Source organism: Bombina bombina, chromosome 6 (genome assembly GCF_027579735.1).
Source record: "Bombina bombina isolate aBomBom1 chromosome 6, aBomBom1.pri, whole genome shotgun sequence".
In the NCBI taxonomy this organism is placed as follows: domain Eukaryota; kingdom Metazoa; phylum Chordata; class Amphibia; order Anura; family Bombinatoridae; genus Bombina; species Bombina bombina.
This window is the reverse complement of record NC_069504.1, coordinates 805,901,472-805,922,635: the sequence shown is the minus strand read 5'-3', so window position 1 is coordinate 805,922,635 and position 21,164 is coordinate 805,901,472. Positions and strand designations below refer to the sequence as shown.

At 38.5% G+C, this 21,164-nt stretch overlaps 1 protein-coding gene across 1 annotated transcript in view; it reads left to right on the top strand.

Moving 5' to 3' along the window:
- The window catches only part of NPC1L1 (NPC1 like intracellular cholesterol transporter 1), a 74,883-nt gene that overhangs the window by 47,798 nt on the left and 5,921 nt on the right, over window positions 1-21,164 (top strand). The window contains exons 15-17 of the mRNA XM_053719454.1: window positions 6,443-6,498; window positions 10,874-11,024; window positions 17,647-17,878. Coding sequence (XP_053575429.1) covers window positions 6,443-6,498; window positions 10,874-11,024; window positions 17,647-17,878 — 439 coding nt within the window. The remainder of the gene's footprint in view (window positions 1-6,442; window positions 6,499-10,873; window positions 11,025-17,646; window positions 17,879-21,164) is intronic.

The window sequence follows — 21,164 nt, the reverse complement described above, 5'->3', positions numbered from 1 at the left end:
ATATTGCTGACTATCAGTAACATTACTTAGCCAGAGTGTTCCTAATTCCATTTGTAGCCTCCTACGTATAGGGATTCTAGCAAGACTCCACTTTGATTAAACCTTACATGGTTACCTTAACATGATGGCTAGGGGGGCTAAGGAAACATGTTATACCTCTAGAAGCACTTGCCACTGAATAGTTTTGAGAAACACAGTGTTAGTTGGCCTTGTATTTAAACTTGCTGCCCAAAAATGTCCATGGAAGGATTCTCAGAACAAATGTAATTCTGACATACAGCCATAGAGGTTGTCCACCCTAATAACATACTCATCTATACTCCAGGTACAGCCTTCTGTACCTCCTATGTAACTTAGCATGCTACTCAATATGGCACATGTTATGGTGTGATAACAAGGGACACAATAAGATGGAAAACTGAAGGGTACAGTGGAATGATTATCATCTTAAAGTCACACTAGGGTTGCCAACCCTCCCCTATTTGCCCAAACTTTTTACAGCCTCCCAGACCCCCTTAATTATCTACTTTTAGAACATTTTTCCCTTATTTTTTACAACATGTAAAAATCCTCAATTCAAACTAATGTAATAATGTGCTCTTGTTTAACTAATAACTTTGACATATTTGATAGTTTAAAGGACCAGTCAACACAGTAGATTTGCATAATCAACAAATGCATGATAATAAAACAATGCAATAGCACTTAGTCTGAACTTCAAATGAATAGTAGATTTTCTCTGACAATTTTAACAGATATGTCTATTTCCACTCCCCCTGTACCATGTAACAGCCATCATCCAATCTCAAATGCATACACGTACCATGTGACAGCCATCAGCCAATCATAAAGGCATATACGCATAGGCCTCTAGTTATCAAGCCGTCAACCACAAATACGCTGGAATTCCGCAGCGTATTTGTGGCGAAGCTGATTCGCCGTAGTTATTAAGCCCTACAGCCCGGCAAAAGTAGAATCTAGTGACGTAACATACGATCCGCCGGACTCAGTCCGACACAGATCGATGGTTACGTCACTACAGATGTTCCGAACGCAAGTTCGGCACAATCTGATTACTTTTGGTGGTTATCAAATACCTACCAGGTACGCTTGCCACTATTCCGGGCCAGCGTACCTGGTTTTCAATCCGCCGCCCTGGAGGCTGCGGATCCCATAGGAATCAATGGGAGTCTGACAGCAGCGAGAGCTCATGTTCGCTGCTGCCCGATATCCCATTGATTCCTATGGGAAGTGTCTGCACCTAACACCCTAACATGTACCCCAAGTCTAAACACCCCTAATCTGCTCCCCGGACCTAAATAAACTTATTACCCCCTAAACCGCCACTCCCGGACCCCGCCGCCACAATAATAAACTTATTAACCCCTAAACCTCCACTCCCGGACCCCGCCGCAAATATAATAAATATATTAACCCCTAAACCGCCGCTCCCGGACCACGCCGCCACCTACATTATATCTATTAACCCCTAATCTGACGCCCCCTATACCGCCGCCACCTACATAAAGTTATTAACCCCTATCCTGCCGATCCTGGACCCCACCGCAAATAAATTAATTGTTTAACCCCTAAACCGCCGCACCCGGAGCCCTCCGCCACCTACATTACATTTATTAACCCCTATCCTGCCCCCCCTACACCGCTGCCACCTACAGTACATTTATCAACCCCTAATCTACCCCCCCTACACCGCCGCCACTATATTAAATGAATTAACTCCAAAACCTAAGTCTAACCCTAACACCCCCCTAACTTAAATATTATTTAAATTTATCTATAAAAATATTTCTATCATTAAATAAATTAATCCTATTTAAAACTAAATACTTACCTATAAAATAAACCCTAAGATAGCTACAATATAACTAATAATTACATTATAGCCATCTTAGGATTTATTTTTATTTTACAGGCAACTTTGTATTTATTTTAACTAGGTACAATAGCTATTAAATAGTTATTAACTATTTAATAGCTACCTAGTTTAAATAATTACAAAATTACCTGTAAAATAAATCCTAACCTAAGTTACAAATACACCTAACACTACACTATCAATAAATTAATTAAATTAATAAACTACAATGATCTAAAATAAAATACAATTAAATAAACTAAACTATATTACAAAAAAACCCCCACTAAATTACAAAAAATAAAAAAATATTACAAGGATTTTAATCTAATTACACCTAATCTAAGCCCCCTAATAAAATAAAAAAGCCCCCCCCAAAAATTAAATTCCCTACTCTAAACTAAATTACAAAAGTAATCAGCTCTTTTACCAGCCCTTAAAAGGGCTTTTTGCGGGGCATTGCCCCAAAGTAATCCGCTCTTTTACCTGTAAAAAAAAAGCAATACAATACCCCCCCAACATTACAACCCACCACCCGACCCCCCCTTAAAAAAACCTAACACTACCCCATTGAAGATCACCCTACCTTGAGCCGTCTTCACCAAGCCGGGCACCACTGGTCATCCGATGGGGCAGAAGAGGACATCCGGACCGGCAGCCAATCGGATTGAAGTTCAATCCGATTGGCTGATTGGATCAGCCAATAGAATGCGACGTCAATTCTATTGGCTTATCCAATCAGCCAATCGAATTGAACTTCAATCCGATTGGCTGATTACATCAGCCAATCGGATTTTTCCTACCTTAATTCCGATTGGCTGATAGAATCCTATCAGCCAATCGGAATTCGAGGGACGCCATCTTGGATGACGTCATTTAAAGGAACCTTCATTCGCTGTTAGGACATCGGAAGAAGAGGATGGCTCCGCATCGGCTGGATTCAAGATGGCTCCGCTCCGGTTGATTGAAGATAGAAGATGCCGCTTGGATGAAGACATCTGCCGCTTGGTGGACCTCTTCTGCCCCGATCAGATGAAGACTTCTACCGGTCCAGATGTCCTCTTCTGCCCCATCGGATGACCAGTGGTGCCCGGCTGGGTGAACACGGCTCAAGGTAGGGTGATCTTTAATGGGGTAGTGTTAGGTTTTTTTAAGGGGGGATCAGGTGGGTTTTAGAGTAGGGGTGTGTGGGTGGTGGGTTGTAATGTTGGGGGGGTATTGTATTGCTTTTTTTTTTTTACAGGTAAAAGAGCTGATTACTTTGGGGCAATGCCCCGCAAAAAGCCCTTTTAAGGGCTGGTAAAAGAGCTGATTACTTTGTAATTTAGTTTAGGATAGGGAATTTTATTATTTTGGGGTGCTTTTTTATTTTATTAGGGGGCTTAGATTAGGTGTAATTAGATTAAATTTTTGTAATATTTTTTTATTTTTTGTAATTTAGTGTTTGTTTTTTGTAATATAGTTTAGTTTATTTAATTGTATTTTATTTTAGATCATTGTATTTAATTTATTTAATTAATTTATTCATACTGTAGTGTTAGGTGTATTTGTAATTTAGGTTAGGATTTATTTTACAGGTAATTTTGTAATTATTTTAACTAGGTAGCTATTAAATAGTTATTAACTATTTAATAGCTATTGTACCTAGTTAAAATAAATACAAAGTTGCCAGTAAAATAAATATAAATCCTAAAATACCTACAATGTAATTATTAATTATATTGTAGCTATCTTAGGGTTTATTTTATAGGTAAGTATTTAGTTTTAAATAGGATTAATTTATTTAATGATAGGAATATTTATTTAGATTAATTTAAATAATATTTAAGTTAGGGGGGTGTTAGGGTTAAACTTAGGTTTTGGGGTTAATTCATTTAATATAGTGGCGGCGGTGTAGGGGGGGTAGATTAGGGGTTAATCGATGTACTGTAGGTGGCTGCGGTGTAGGGGGGGCAGGATAGGGGTTAATAAATGTAATGAAGGTGGCGGAGGGCTCCGGGTGCGGCAGTTTAGGGGTTAAACAATTAATTTATTTGCGGCGGGGTCCGGGATCGACAGGATAGGGGTTAATAACTTTATGTAGGTGGCGGCGGTATAGGGGGTGGCAGATTAAGGGTTAATAGGTATAATGTAGGTGGCGGTGGGGTCCGGGAGCGGCTGTTTAGGGGTTCATATATTTATTATAGTGGTTAAGGGGTTAATAACTTTATTATAGTTGCGGCGGGGTCCGGGAGCGGCGGTTTAGGGGGTAATAAGTTTATTTAGCCAATCGGAATTAAGGTAGGAATATTCTGATTGGCTGATGGAATCAGCCAATCAGAATCAAGTTCAATCCGATTGGCTGATCCAATCAGCCAATCAGATTGAGCTCGCATTCTATTGGCTGTTCCGATCAGCCAATAGAATGCGAGCTCAATCTGATTGGCTGATTGGATCAGCCAATCGGATTGATCTTAATTCTGATTGGCTGATTCCATCAGCCAATCAGAATATTCCTACCTTAATTCCGATTGGCTGATAGAATCCTATCAGCCAATCGGAATTCGAGGGACGCCATCTTGGATGACGTCCCTTAAAGGAACCGTCATTCTTCAGTTGGACGTCGCCGGATGAAGATGGGTCCGCGGTGGAGGTCTTCAGGATGGAGCCGGTCCTCATCGGATGAAGATAGAAGATGCCGCTTGGAAGATGATGGTTGCCGGTCCGGATCTACTCTTCTTCCCGGATAGGATGAAGACTTTGGAGCCTCTTCTGGACCTCTTCAGCCACCGGATGATGGATCGCCAGCCCCCGCTTGGGTTGGATGAAGATTTTGGAGCCAGGACGGATCGGTGATACCTGGTGAGGTGAAGACAAGGTAGGATGATCTTCAGGGGCTTAGTTTTAGGTTTATTTAAGGGGGGTTTGGGTTAGATTAGGGGTATGTGGGTGGTGGGTTGTAATGTTGGGGGGGGGTATTGTATGTTTTTTTTTACAGGCAAAAGAGCTGAACTTCTTGGGGCATGCCCCGCAAAGGGCCCTGTTCAGGGCTGGTAAGGTAAAAGAGCTTTGAACTTTAGTAATTTAGAATAGGGTAGGGCATTTTTTATTTTGGGGGTCTTTGTTATTTTATTAGGGGGCTTAGAGTAGGTGTAATTAGTTTAAAATTGTTGTAATATTTTTCTTATGTTTGTAAATATTTTTTTATTTTTTGTAACTTAGTTCTTTTTTATTTTTTGTACTTTAGTTAGTTTATTTCATTGTAGTTATTTGTACATATTGTATTTAATTAATTTATTGATAGTGTAGTGTTAGGTTTAATTGTAGGTAATTGTAGGTATTTTATTTAATTAATTTAATGATAGTATAGTGTTAGGTTTAATTGTAACTTAGGTTAGGATTTATTTTACAGGTAATTTTGTAATTATTTTAACTAGGTAACTATTAAATAGTTCTTAACTATTTAATAGCTATTGTACATGGTTAAAATAATTACAAAGTTGCCTGTAAAATAAATATTAATCCTAAAATAGCTACAATGTAATTATAATTTATATTGTAGCTATATTAGGATTTATTGTACAGGTAATTATTTAGCTTTAAATAGGAATAATTTATTTAATAAGAGTTAATTAATTTCGTTAGATTAAAATTATATTTAATTTAGGGGGGGTGTTAGTGTTAGGGTTAGACTTAGCTTTAGGGGTTAATACATTTATTAGAATAGCGGTGAGCTCCGGTCGGCAGATTAGGGGTTAATAATTGAAGTTAGGTGTCGGCGATGTTAGGGAGGGCAGATTAGGGGTTAATACTATTTATTATAGGGTTAGTGAGGCGGATTAGGGGTTAATAACTTTATTATAGTAGCGGTGCGGTCCGCTCGGCAGATTAGTGGTTAATAAGTGTAGGCAGGTGGAGGCGACGTTGTGGGGGGCAGATTAGGGGTTAATAAATATAATATAGGGGTCGGCTGTGTTAGGGGCAGCAGATTAGGGGTACATAAGGATAATGTAAGTAGCGGCGGTTTATGGAGCGGCAGATTAGGGGTTAAAAATAATATGCAGGGGTCAGCGATAGCGGGGGCGGCAGAATAGGGGTTAATAAGTGTAAGGTTAGGGGTGTTTAGACTCGGGGTACATGTTAGGGTGTTAGGTGCAGACGTAGGAAGTGTTTCCCCATAGCAAACAATGGGGCTGCGTTAGGAGCTGAACGCGGCTTTTTTGCAGGTGTTAGGTTTTTTTTCAGCTCAAACAGCCCCATTGTTTTCTATGGGGGAATCGTGCACGAGCACGTTTTTGAGGCTGGCCGCGTCCGTAAGCAACTCTGGTATCGAGAGTTGCAGTTGCGTTAAAAATGCTCTACGCTCCTTTTTTGGAGCCTAACGCAGCCATTCTGTGGACTCTCAATACCAGAGTTATTTTAGAGGTGCGGCCAGAAAAAAGGCAGGGTTAGCTACGCGGGTCGTTACCGAGAAAACTCTAAATCTAGCCGTTAGTCTTCCTTATTTTCTTTAAGAAAAGTTGGCAACCCTATGTCACACATAACGATCACTGTAATATAATTTCTCACACTATAATCTCTCTACAGGGGCCTGGGAGCTTATGATAATGCTGTGAGACTCAATGACCAAGGAGTGGTTACAGGTAAATAGAATTCTATGGCTTTTATAGAATTTACATAAAATTATTCACTCACATGCAATACTAGGTAAAGTAAGTCCACTGAGTATTGGCTAAGAGTCCAGGATTTGTAATGTCCAGTGAATATGTGTATTTTCTATTTTTCTTCACTTTTTTTTGTAAATAAATTTTTTATTGAAGTTGAAATAAGTATTAACAAACAAGATTCACCTTTAGAACAATATTACATCAAAGAGAGTCTCACATTGTCTGTAATCTAAGTTTGGTGACAAAACAGTATTGACATATAATAAGAGAGTTACGTATATTCATATTTTAACATGGTGCTAGACAAAAGTGCAGGTGAAATGAAATAGAACTTCATTTTATATTATATTGTTGGCAAGTGATCTCCACAACACAATGGTAAACGCTTCATGGCATATCTGAGTCAGAGCTTCAGTCTGTGGAGAATTAGTATGTGTGTTGGCCACTCTTGGGCCGATATATGTAGGGGGGGAGGGGAAATCAGCGGGCAAAAAGCCGCTCAGATAGAAGAGGGGGAAATGGAGGGGCGGAGCCTTCTAATCAATGCGGTGGAGCTTATAATATAATTAAGTATGGGTTGGTTTCCTCTTCTGTTAAATAGAAAAGTTATGCCGAGCCATGCCTTCCCAGTTAGCACAGCCCGGGAGTATCTATAGCAACTGAGAGGTGAAATTATATATTCTAGGGTGGGACATGGGATGGATAAGACAGCTACTGGACCCTTAAAGTCTGTCTGAAAGGAGAGGGGGAGTCTTAGTGAGACTGGATGGGAAGTAGACTATAAATGGGTTAGTTTAATTCAGAAGGATGTCTACTGAGCATTATAGAGATAGCCAAACTTTGCTCCAGAGACCTGTAGTCAGGGTAGTACAGGTAGGACTGGTTTGAAATTAGATTAGTAAAAGACATAGGAGAAACCTTTTGGATTGGCATCAGGCTGATATGGTTTTAATTAACAGTAGAGCTAAAGTTGGAGACCCACAAAGCTATAAAGTTATTAGGAAATATGACTCATAACAGAACACCTAGTAGCCAGTAATTAAACAGTACTAGAACGTCTGTAGGAGTAAGAGACAATTGGGTTATAACATTATAAAATGAGTGAGAGATATATTTCAGCTAAGTACAATCGTAGGTATGATTCCCACTAACTGTATCTGAAGGGTAAATGGCAGTTATGGGTAAAATATATCAGCTAGGCAATGCTCCTGATTTTAGGTACCAAAAGTAGAAGTATCCTGTATGAGCATAAGTGTATTAACTGGCAAAAAAAAAACAAAACATAGAGTAACGATAAACAGTTAAGAAGACATAAACTTCTATGAAAACCAGAGACAATACAAAAGCACTACCAATACCGCAGTACTATGTAAGGTGCTTATATGTTAAAGTGTGACCGGTGTTAAGAAAAAAAAATAAAACTTTGCATGGTTAACAGTTATTCTCACTGCATTAGTGGCCACCTTTACACCAGTCTTCAGCATGTAGTTGGGTTAGGAAATAGAAGAGTTAACATACAAACATAATAACTAACATACTTGAATTATGCTATGAAAACTGTGAGCAGATAAATGGGTTGACATGAAAAACTACCCTAAAGCTGGGCAACACCAAGACATAGAATGAGGTAATATGACCCAGTCCTTCAGGCTGCTAGCCTTCATCTAGGATACAAATAAAACAGGAAAGGAGCTAGGTACCCCTGAACACCACGAACACACATAGAGAGACACTGAATCTAGTGTAAAGGTCTTTATAATATATAGTTCTCAGCTGTTGATGGGGGGGTGTATATATTGAAGGATCAAACAGCAGACTTGCTAGCCAACAACTGAGTGGTGAGACTGAGGCCAGCGTCCCATGGTAAAACTCCAATAAGGAATAAAAAGGTTCAGGAGGAATTGCCCAATGTCCGTGCGACATCTAGTTAGAGACCTGAGAAATGGGGCGCTAGCAGATTACGGGAGAAACGGGTATGTATGTCTCTCTGAGGGTAGTAGGTGCTGAGACAGTGTAGTCCCTAGGATTCAGGGGAAATCTTGCTGCGTGCCGATAGATTTTGCAATCAGCACATTCCCCTGGGGAGATCAAATAGTCAACCTATGCCTAAACTGTGTGTGATTGACGAGGAGAGTAGAGCCCTCTCAGCCAGCAATAGCCAGCTTGTAGCGGAGTCTGTGGAGTACACTGTTAGGGACAGTATGCTCATATCCCAGACAATATTCACCAGAGGCAGCGGTAGTTCTATATCCAAATTAGGGCAAGTAAAGACAAAGCTCCGATCAGGCTTATAACCCGTCGAGACAAAAGTTGTGCATCCCATATCTCCCACTGGCTGCAGTCGGCTGGCTGGCTGGATAATTGAGACAGTAATGTTTGGCCAAGTGGATGTCTGTGGGTCAGTGTGATATGGGGCCTGTGTGAGCCTGTCCGTGTGGGGCGGCATCCGAGTATCACCCTCTATCTCACCTGGATCCACAGCGCAGCTAGGTTTGATAGTCAATGCTGACACAGCTGAGGCCGGTCCGTTGTTAGCGATCTCATTTTCAGGGAGAGGATGCGCACCGCAGATGAGAGAAGAGGCGTCGCCCGTTGTCCTGGCCGCTTTTCTATAGGGCACTGAAGTGTAGGGGTACTTCTCCCCGCTTAGGCCAGCAGACCTGCTCGGTAAGGCGGCATGTAGAAGAGACTCCGTGCGGGTCTGTGGAGGCCGGGAGGTCTCATCGTTCTTAGAGAGGCCAGTCGCCATCTTGGGTGTCGGATCGCTCACTTCCCCCCTCAGATCTTTGACCGTAGATAATAGGTCATGGAAACAAATATCCATCTTCTCTTCAAAGCTTGCTCGCCATGCCTGTATCTGTTCGTATAGGTCTGCCATCTATAATCAGCCAGTTATCAGATCTGCCTCGTGGCTGTAGTAGGCGTCTTGCTCCTATGCCAAAGCCTCAATAAAAGTTATCTGAGGCTATTGTTAGGTTGCTCTCTTCCTATTATAAGTGTAGGTCTCGACTTTAATAAAGAAAATTTAAATTAAAAGTGCTATTAGGCTTGATGTTTGTCGGTCCTTTCAGGAGCTCATGTACTACACGTCTTGTCTCCTTTGTTGTTGGCTCCGCCCCTATTTTTCTTCACTTTTAAGGAACATGCCTCCTGTGTCAATGTAAATAAAGACATTGCTTACTTCCCACTGAGTACCAGTAAAAATATGTAAGAAAGTTGACAAAAGCGCAAAGAGAGACTATCTTAAAAGTGTAATTTTTTTTACCCCAGGGAACCAATACTACAATTCATCATGAGTGTCAGGTGCAATTCATGGGTATTTTTCAATAACTTTTTTGCTATTTAATGACAACCAATTTATAAAATACAGTGACAAACAAATGTTTTTGTAAATAAAACTTTTATAGTTTTTGGGTATGGTTAAATAGCAAAAGGGGGGAGAGAGTGGGCTTGGCCCAGCCCTGAGTGTAATATATATGTTAAATTTTTTTTTTAGAAACATATAAAGTAAAAGCTTGAATGTTTTGGTGACAAACAATGTCTCTGAAATGTTTTTGTTTACAGTGACATTAAAAGTGTTGTTTAAAAAATTACTGTTATGCTTAGATAAGACCCTCCATCCTAACTGCCTACTAGCCGCGGAAAGGGGCGGACATGCCTGGCCTTTGTAAATCTAGCCATAGCGTTAGTGGAGCACACAATTAGAGGTCTGCAAAAATCTTCACAGCAAGAGATGACTTTGGCACATTAAAGAAATATGAAACAAAAACTTTTATGATTTATATATAGTATACAATTTAAAATCACTTTCCAATTTACTTATTTTTATCTAATTTGCTTTGTTCCCTTAGTATCCTTTGTTGAAAGGCATACCTTGGTAGGCTCAGGAGCTGTGAGCTAGCTGCTCATTGGTCGTTGCAAATATATGCCCATGTCTTTGGCTTACCATTGGGTTTAGCTAGCTCCCAGTAGTACATTGCTGCTCCGTCAATTAATAATACCAAAATAATGGAGCAAAATTGATAATATAAGTAAAATGGAATATTGTTTAAAAATGTATACTCTATCTGAATTATGAAAGATACATTTTGGGTTTCATGTCATCTCTTTTTGTGACGATTTCTTCAGACCTTCAATAGTGTACTCAAATTAATTAACTCTATGGGCTAGATTTACTGAGCCCGAGTAGACAATGGCAGACATCTCCGCCCCATTTGCCGCTTCTTAAATGAAGCCTAATGGGTTAGTAGTGAGTACGGAAGTAATTCAACAGCATTTTTGTGACTATCATGTCCCTTTGAAAATATTTTCTATTGCTGTACAGCTCACAGATTTCTGATTTTATCTCCAGCCTCCCGATTCATGGCGTATCACACTCCTTTAAAGAACTCTCAGGAATACACAGCTGCCCTGAGATACGCAAGAGAACTTGCTGCCAACATCACTGAGACACTAAGAGAAGTGCCGGGTACAGACCCTGAATTCACTGTATTTCCATACACGTAGGTATCATTCCCCTGAGCTGTCCCTTTAATCATCTTATTACTTTAGATCCTGAGCCTGCTTATCTGCATATTCTTTTTTTTTTTTATCTCATTTTTTTTATTTCATCTCATATTTCTGATGCTGCTATCCTGTTCTGAACCTAGGGTTGCCAGGTGTTCAGTATTCAACCGGACAGTCCAATATTTTAGCAGGCTGTCCAGTAAAATTTGTACAAAAATACTGGACACTTAAATGTCCAGTATTTTTAAAGACCCCTGTCAGCTAAATGTAAAGGGCATTTTAGGCCTTTATGCATTAGAAATATGGCTGAAAAAGAAGTTACACTGTGCATTTTCTATTATATGTGTTACAGGCAACCATGGGGGTGTTCAATCATAGCTGGGCGTGTATCTCTAGCAGCCAAGGGGGTCACATCACTGCTCTGTACATGTGTTACTGGCAACCAAGGGGATAAAATGACTGCTTAGTTGTGAAAAATATATGTGGTGGAATCAAGGGTGGGGCCTAAGATTGCGTTTTTGTGGAGACATTGGGGCCGATTTATCATGGCCCGAATGGGGCCAAATAAGCCTGTTTCCGCGCAAGCCTTGAGGCTCGCCGGAAACAGGAGTTAAGAAGCATCGGTCATACACCTCCTCTGAGGCTGCGGACATCAATCTGTTCGATCGTCTACGATCGGGTTGATTGACACCCCCTGCCAGCGGCGGCATTGCACAAGCAGTTCACCAGAACTTCTTGTGCAATGTTAAATGCTGACAGTGTATGCTGTCAGCATTCAGCGATGTCTGGCGGACATGATCCGCTACAGCAGATTATGTCCGCCAGACATTAATAAATCGGCCCCATTGTGTGAACCCAGCTATGTCCCGTATCAAATCACCTATATTTTGTATTTTTATGAAACACAGCTGGCAACCCCATCTGAACCCCTTTTCTAACCCTTTCTAGAACCCCTCTTCTAACCCACTAATTATTGTACTTGTAAAAAAAAACATCATGTTTTCACATTTCTTTAGTAATAACAAAAAGCACTCTGTAAGGGCTCAAAAACCTGGCTCTATTCAAAGCTCAAATATATAAGGAGAAAGTACACAAAGTACACAAAATTGTGCAGTATATTTAAAAATATTTTTATTTTTTTTATTTTTTTTATTTTAATATTTTTATTGAAGGAATAGAAGTTTACAAACATAAATTTGCATGGTACAATAGTCATTACGTTACAAACATTTATAGCATATCTGAAAGTGTGTAATGCACCAAAAACAAATAGTAAAAGAAAAAATATAGCGACCTTCTCCTTCATTTTCACCCCTCTACATGTCATATTAGATCGCTTTTGGATCCTTGTAGTGCAAGTAAAATTATATAGGGGTTTATTAAATAGTAATAACAGACAACACACAAAAAGAAAAATAAGAAAAAAGAGGCATCTCTAACAATATTGAGTATGTTTTATATTTTAAAGATAGAAGATGCTCAAGTCCAAACCGGGAACCCACTCATTGAATATAAACATTATCATATAAAACAGTTAAACGTAGACCATTATATAAAAGGAAAAGGTATGTCAACCCCTAATAGATACTAAGATTTAAGCAGCTAAGTGTTGCAAGGTTCGGTCAGTGGCTCAATGCAGCTTGGGATGTTCAAATCTACTTTCTTACCATCTCCCATAGGAGAGTATACAGCAATGTCAGGGCAATTTAGGCTATCCTGCGCCGTCACCAATGTGTTCTATAGTATATCTTTTAGATGGGCGTTGCAATTAACTATGTGCTTGGGAACATTCAGCAGCCTGTCATAAAAAAGGGAAATTTATCACACTAGCCCTTTAAGGGAGATATGCCCTCTATGTACATGAAGACTACGGTTTTCATATGTAAGAGCCCTTATTGTATCCATTGAGTATAGCATGCCTCCCTCGGGGGCCCCCCACCAAGCCCCCCAGAAAACACATCACTACAATTAAGGGCAGTATGAGAACAGGTAATGTCTTCCATATGAGACAATTAGGAGATCAGATCTTCAGGGCTCTGTCAAGTGTGTTAAGACGTTATGAGACAGGGATGTAGGTTTAAGAAATGCACGCTTCCTCACTAAGTACGTGTTTAGGCAGAGACAATTCCTATAGCTTTGCTAGTGCATATTTAGCCCCCTCCTTGGTTCCGGCCGCGAACCGCAGAAAGAAGGCCATTTAAGTGATAGGAAAGGAACCTCTGTGGTATAACCAAAGCAAAATTAAGTAACAATATGGACTCAGTATTTACCCTTATAGTAATGACCTAACAGATATTTTATATATATATATAAAAATAAAAAAAAAAAGGAAATAAAGCATAACCAGGAACCCAAATGTCTATATGTCTCTCCTTCGGCAGTTGACAGTCCTTATATATTAAGATAAAAACTTACACTAAATTTCTGGTTCCGAGCATATCTTGCCCGTGTGCAATCATTGTCCCAGTGTCCCATATGTAGCACCCATCACCTCGAGAGTAATGTCTAAATAGTGGTGTTTGAGTACCTGTGCCTCCTTCTTCAGGCAGCTTTTCAGATCGCAGCATACTCACTAAGTCCAGCCATAATGATTGCTCCAATAATAAAGATTTGTAAGGGCCAGGTGGATTGTGACTATTTTTAATGCGTGTAATTGCAGGAGTGATCACCCCCGGCTCCTGCCCTGGTGTGGAGCAGAATACAAGATCCCCTTGGGATGGCAAGTCCTGGGTTATATCGGCTGTGAGCGCCTCTGCTGCAACGGTACGGAGGTTCAGATCGGGTTCAAACAGCATCTTGGTCTTCATATCTGCAGCACCCTCATAGCGTTGGCCGCCCGATTTCTCAAATCCTGTTGTGCGGCCAGCCGGTTGTTGAGATAATGTCGAGAACAAGCATGGCGGCTCTCCTGCAGGGTTACCAACCTCTCGGGGCTCCGATGCTGTGTCTGCCACCTTAGCTGTAGTAACCTGATATGATTCTTGCCGCTTTTGATAAATATGGACAAGAAAGTCCCATGGGGCTCTGTCAATCAGGGTCTGAAAACAGCGTTCCAGCTTTTCCATGCAGCTATCACAGTTAGCCTGTAGGTCTGTTTCCAGTGCGGTAGCCATTTTGTGAAGTTGCGTAGCAAAAAGATTGAGTAGTATCCTCTTTTATGCAACCTTTGAAATGATGATATGGTTCGGGAACTGAACAAGTATTTCAAACTGAAGTTGATAGTACCCGGTTTGGACAAAAACCCTCGAGTATTCGAGGGGGGTGGCGTTGCCTATTTATGAGCCGCCGCTCTAGGCCTTCTGTGTCCGGTGTCTGCCTCAAACTTCACAAATACAACACAGACTTCTCAAAATTTCGGATGCTGTTAGGTAGTCTGCCCTCATAGACAGATGGATGTAATTCTGAGCTGTAGGGTCTCCCCTGATACCGGCGGATTACAAGTGATCAGTGAGAGCACAGAGAAAGTGCGACCATGTAGGATCGCAGTTCGGACACGCCCCCCCTAAAAATATTTTTTTATGAAAGGAACAGTAAAATCAAAATTAAATATGCAATGTTAAATAACTTTTTGATTTATTTCTACTATCTAACTTGCTTCATGCTCTTGGTATCCTTTGCTCAGGGGCAGAAATGTACTTCTGGGAGCTAGCTTCTGATTGGTGGCTGCACATATATGCTTCATCACATCGGTTCACCTGATGTTTTTAGCTAGCTGCTCCTTCAACAAAAGATAAAAAATGTTGTGTTTCATGTCCCTTTAACAACCCCCCCCCCAAAAAACCCCACCAGGAACACTCAAAATAGTTTTTCTTTGAATGTGTTCTCCATAACCTGTTATACCAGCTGCAGCGTATAAAATGTATGAAAAATTGCTAATTTATGCTTCTTTTTGCAAAAGAAATAGCTGGATTTGTTCTTTAAAACCACAGCCCATCAAAATAGGCTGCTTGCTGACAGATCAGATCTTGTTATCTTATCACTCAAATGCTTCCCTTTCTTATCTCTGTCTTTGTACAATACCTTGAAAGAACAATTGAAAATGAACACTTTATCTCTTCCACTTCCCACTGTGAGTGTAATTTCTTCTGCTAACTGTGTTTACATAGTTTCACAATAGCCTATACCTAGGTATAGGAACTTTCAGTATAGGTAGGGATACTGCAGGCTAAATCAGCTATTTCAAATGCCAATATAAAGACAATGGGGCCGATTTATCAAAGCGTCAATCTCGGAGCATTTGCTGGAGTCAATGCACTCGCCAGACATCGATGTTGCGAATCTACATACAACGCTCATATTTATTAAAAAGTCTGTCAAAAACACGTGTGTCAAGTACTGAGCGATGAACATCGGACTGTTGATAAATAAGAGTCCTTGATGTCATGGTTATTCTGTTGTTTCCAACTTTATTTATACCATTTCATTACTGTCCATGAACAAGCACATTTCTCTAAAGCTAATCTTTTATTTTTCATCGGGTAATGCCCAAGAAATAGCTAGATTTATACCTAAACAAACAATAATATCTCATACATAGTTATTTTCTATGTATTTGTTATACAAAAAACTGATATATGATATTTTCACATAAATTAATGTGTATTTGTATTTCTAGAAATCATGATATGCCTATCTCATGTTTTTTTCTTTTTTTAAATGATTATTAATGCTAGAATGTGTACATATATCTTTGCACATACTTGTGTGTATATATATATATATATATATATATATATATATATATATGTGTGTTATGTCAGAAATCTTTTGCAAACATTTACATGTCCCTAAATTCCTTTTTTTTGTTCTAAACAATGTTGTCTTTCATATCTCTGTGTTAATTTATACCACTATATGTATATAGTGTAAATGTAATATTATTCTGAGCAAGAATAATTGTGAATATACGATGTAATCAGGGTATCATATGTATTTATTTTCAATCAATGGATATTTTAAGAGCTGGGCCAGTTTTCTCTCTGCACCTGTGTAACCCCTCCTGATTACAGTGTAGTTTTAAACACCACCCCTACGCAGGTGTTATAAAATGGGCTGGCATATAACATGACATTTTGTAATGAAAATTAAATTCAAGAGAAGTAAAAAGAACACTGAAATTAGCATGACAGTAAAGAGGTGATTTTAATTTCTGCTGTATCAGATTCATGAGAGTATAATGTTAGGTAGACTATGCCTTTGAGCTATCAGTTTAAGATTATATTGAATCAATCATTCGATTTTTAAAATCATTGTCTAAATTATTACACTGTGTGTCCTAATGTCATTATCAATGTTTAACTTTAATACTAATTTCACATATACATACTTTCAAAGTAAAATACACAATGTAACAAATAGCACTTACAAGTTCTGATGAGTGATCAATGACACAAGTATCGAGCAATTTGATTAGTTAGTAATAGTATAAAATGGGTATTTCAATCAGATTGGAGGTCATACATCATATGATTATGCATATCCCAATCAAAAGTGGTGGAAAACATCACAAGTGTGGGGGTTGTTTAGGAGTGTGCATCAAATTTGGTGCAAAAAGTGTTGCGTTCAATTTGGTGCGAAGTGGAGAGTAGGACTTGTATTACATGCGTTAAACATAGTGCAAATAGATTTATCTCATAAAGGAAGTTAGCTAGATTATGTAATGTATTTCATTTGTTTCCCAATATCTACTAGTGCACCAAATTTGAAGCAATACTTTGCACCAAATTTGAACCAATAATATTTTCCCCTTGCTTTGTAATGAGAGACAAAGATGTAACATAATCCATAAGTATGTTTATTATGTAATATGCTTCATTCTCTTGCAGCATCGAACATAACCTTTCTGTGTTTTCAGACTCCTATCGATTTCTATGGCATTCGCGGCCTCAAGGGTGGCGGTTTAAATGATAGGTATGCTGCGGTGGAATAGACGCGAGCGTACCTGTTGAATGTTTGATAAATTGGGAAGAGGGTCGAATAGAGTCGAATGTGAATTTGAAACATCTGGAATGATGCAAGCATCGATCTGCGTCGGATTGATATCGCGGGAGCGTATATTATGTCACACATTTCAACATTTCACGATCTTGACACTTTGTTAACTACAGCGGATCAACTTTGCCTCTAATTTGACGCAAGATTCCAGCGTATTATCAGTTGAAGCTTTGATAAATCGGCCCCAAAGGAGCTAGTTGTAAACAATTTATTAAACTCCAGCACGTAAACAGGATCATTGGGAACAAATTAAAGGAGAAAAGGTTTTTGGGTAAACTATCCCTTTAAAGCACCTACATTTATATTTTATATCATTTGTGCCCTTGTGTGTGCAATACTACCATCAGATGCCGTTTTAATCTCCTTCCATTCCATTTATTTAAAGCTATGGTATACAGTTCTTTAAAATACGGATAAACAGGATTTCCAGCTCCTTCCACTGTAATATTTGTATAAAAATATAGCTTCTACTTACTTGGTTTATTGAGTAGTGTAATACAAACTTCATATGTGATAATTCCATGCATACAAACAGCTATTACCTCTGCATAATGCACGTTTCTTTATTATGCCCTTGTTCATGATGTTTGTAAGTAACGCTTCTGATATTTGCTTTCTTTACAGGATCACATATGTGTTTTATGAGCAATACCTGACTATTGTAAATGAAGGATTGTTCACAATAGCAGTCTGCCTTGTTCCCACTTTCGTTGTGTGCTGTATCTTGCTGGGTATGGATCTGCGTTCTGGCCTCATTAACCTAATCACCATCCTTATGATTATAGTGGATACAGTTGGTGTCATGACCTTGTGGGGCATCGATTACAATGCAGTCTCTCTCATTAACCTGGTGACGGTAAGACTAACACTTCTCTGCATTGTCGTCTTTATACTGACTCATATTTCTTCTAACTTGAATGGGGGACATGAAACACCAAATTTTTCTTTCATGATTCAAATGGAGTATAACATTAAAAAAGCAAAATTAATAACAGAAGTAAATTGGAAGTTTTTAAATTTGAAAATGTATAACATTGTTAATAGTATTCTTGCAAAACTGCTGCCATACAGTGGTTCAGACACATACACACGCCTGAGGCTGCCTACCTGCTTTTCAACAAAGGATATCAAGAGGGCAAAGTCAGTATAATAATCAAAATACATTTTTAAATTTTAAACTCTAGCTGAATCATGAAACAAAAAATTTGGGTTTCATATCCCTTTAAAGGACCTTTAAACTGCATTTCAACAACGCATACAATGTTTAATTATTTAAAATTAATAACATTATTGCAATATATATTCATTATTTATTTTGCTTCCTTTTGCTGTAAATTACATTTGAAAATTGCACTTGTTCCACTTTCTCCCAGGGAGGTTTAGGTTAATACTTTTAGCTAATTTATCTGTGAGGTTTTGTTTACCCCCCTCCTTATTTACCTTCTATGCACTCATTTGCTTTTTTAAAGTGGATTATCAGTTTTGCATCAACAATCATGATAGGAAAATTATTCTTTGTAATAGCAGTGAGCATACAAGGTAGCTTAGGTATTAAATTTATTGTGTATATGCAGTGTATATATATATATATATATATATATATATAAATGTATTCATATTTAGCTATTACATAAAGATTAAAAAAGGAATATAATGCCTGTTTAAATACATTTTAAATATTTTTTATCTAAATTTAGTAAAGGCTTTCCCAGTATTTTTCCTTAACTGCACATGTGCAAACAGAGTTTATGCTATATATGTGTATTAGTTTGTGATTGGATAGCAATGGTTCTTTTGTTCTGGGGGACAGGGAAATCAGTGAAAAGAAAAAACATAAAATAACATGCTCATTTGACAAAATAAAGCTCCACTATTGCAAAATACTTTTCAGACATGAAGGTACATTGTTTTGCAGCTTACAATTTGTGTTTACTAACCCTTTAGCGTTAGTAGAAGTTTTATAGTTTAGAAGTGTGATTTCAGAAATATTTGTGGCTTTAAAATAAACCAAAAAAGGATGTTTAGTAAACACAAATTGTAAACTACATGATTATAAACCTTCATATATAAAAAAAAAAATTCAGTGAAAACTGCAGCTTTATTTTGTCAAATTAGTATATTGTTTTAGGTTTATTCTTTTCACTGATTTCCCTGTCCCCCAGAACAAAAGAACCCCTGCTAACCAATCACAAACTAATATTCAGATATAGCACAACCTATAGCATGCACTCTTGTATCCCCTTAAGGTGGTTTAAAGGGACATTATACACTCATTTTTTCTTTGCATATATGTTTTGTAGATGATCTATTTATATAGCACATAAAGTTTGATTTTAAAATAAATGTATAGTTTTGCTTATTTGTAAATAACATTGCTCTGATTTTCAGACTCCTAACCAAGCCCCAAAGTTTTAGGAGAATACCGTCAGCTACCTTCACCAGCTTGCTCCTGTTTGTGTAAATGGTCTTTTCATATGCAAAAGAAGGGGGAGGGGGGAGTGTCTTATTTCCCACTTGCAATGGGCTTCCCAGCTAACTTTTCAACAGAGCTAAACTGAGAGCTTCTAAGTAAGTTTTTAAAAAGTTTTATACTGGATTTTTATATCAGTATCTGGGCATCTTGTTCTTTATAGTAGTGTCTATTACATGCAGTTATTTGAAAATGAGTGTATTAGACATGTGCGATTCGTTTCGGTCCGAATTTCCGAATTGCGGCAGTGCCGAATCTACCAAATAAATCCGAATCGATTCGGATGGATTTGGATGGATTCGGATGGCCATGTATTACACTAGTATTGCACAGTATACTAGTGTAATACACAGCACATCCCACTTAACAGTGTCGAAATTCTGAAAATCCGAATCAATTTCGAACCGAATCGAACCGAACCGAATTTCACACGAATCCGAAAGAATCCGAATGAATCCGAAACAAATTCATTCGATTTCTTCCGAATTCGAATCGATCCGAACCAAAATTCGAATCGATCCGAACCAAATTTTTCACGGCTGCACATGTCTAGAGTGTATACTGTCTCTTTAACACTGATTCAACCTGGTTACTATTGCAAATAATGATTTGTCTATCATGATTGTTGATGCAAAATTGCTAATCCACCTTTTAAAAGCATGTGGCACCATAGAGCTTAAAGGGACAGTCAACACCAGCATTGTTGTTGTTTAAAAAGATAGATAATCCCTTTATTACCCATTCCCCAGTTTTGCATAACCACCACAGTTATAATAATACACATTTTACCTCTGTAATTACCTTGTATCTATGCCTTTGCAAACTGCCCCCTTATTTCAGTTCTTTTGACAGACTTGCATTTTAGCCAATCAGTGCTCACTCCAAGGTAACTTCACGTGCATGAGCTCAATGTGATCTATATGAAACACATGAACTAACACCCTCTAGTGGTGAATAACTGTCAAAATACGAATAAGAATACCAAAAGAACAACGCAAATTGATGATAAAAGAAAATTTAAAGGCTGTTTAAAATTACATGCCCTATTTGAATCATGAAAGTTTTTTGGGGACTTGACTGTCCCTTTAAGGAGGGAGGGAAAAGTAAACAAAAGCTTTCATAAGTTGCTTAAAAATATTAACCCAAGCCTCTCTCAGAAAAAGTCAAACAAGCAAATTTTTTAGATATATTTTACAAGAAAGGGCTTTTAAAATAAATTATGAATTTATATTGCAATAATGTTTCACTTGCAATAATGAAACATTTTATGCATTATTGAAATGTCAAGTGTAATGGTCCTTAAAGTGAATGTAAATTATGATGATAAAGTGCCTGGTTTTAAAAAATTCAATTAAAAACAGGGGCACTTTAATTCATCAAAATTTAAATTTCACTCGTGTTGTGAAAATACTTACCTTTTAAACTTGACAGCTGCTCCAGCCGGCTTCCCCCGGTCTTCACAAGTTTCTTCCTACATCAGAAATGACGGATCGGTCATCCTCTAATCACGGCTCCCCCCCCCCCCGGGGGAATCGGTGTCTGATTTAACGCAGTGATTGGAGGAAAATAAATTCCTCATTCTAGACCCAGGAAGAGGCTTTGCGACGGGTGGAGGAAGCGATGCAGCGGCTGTCAAAATTAAAAGGTAAGTATTTTCACAACACGAGTGAAA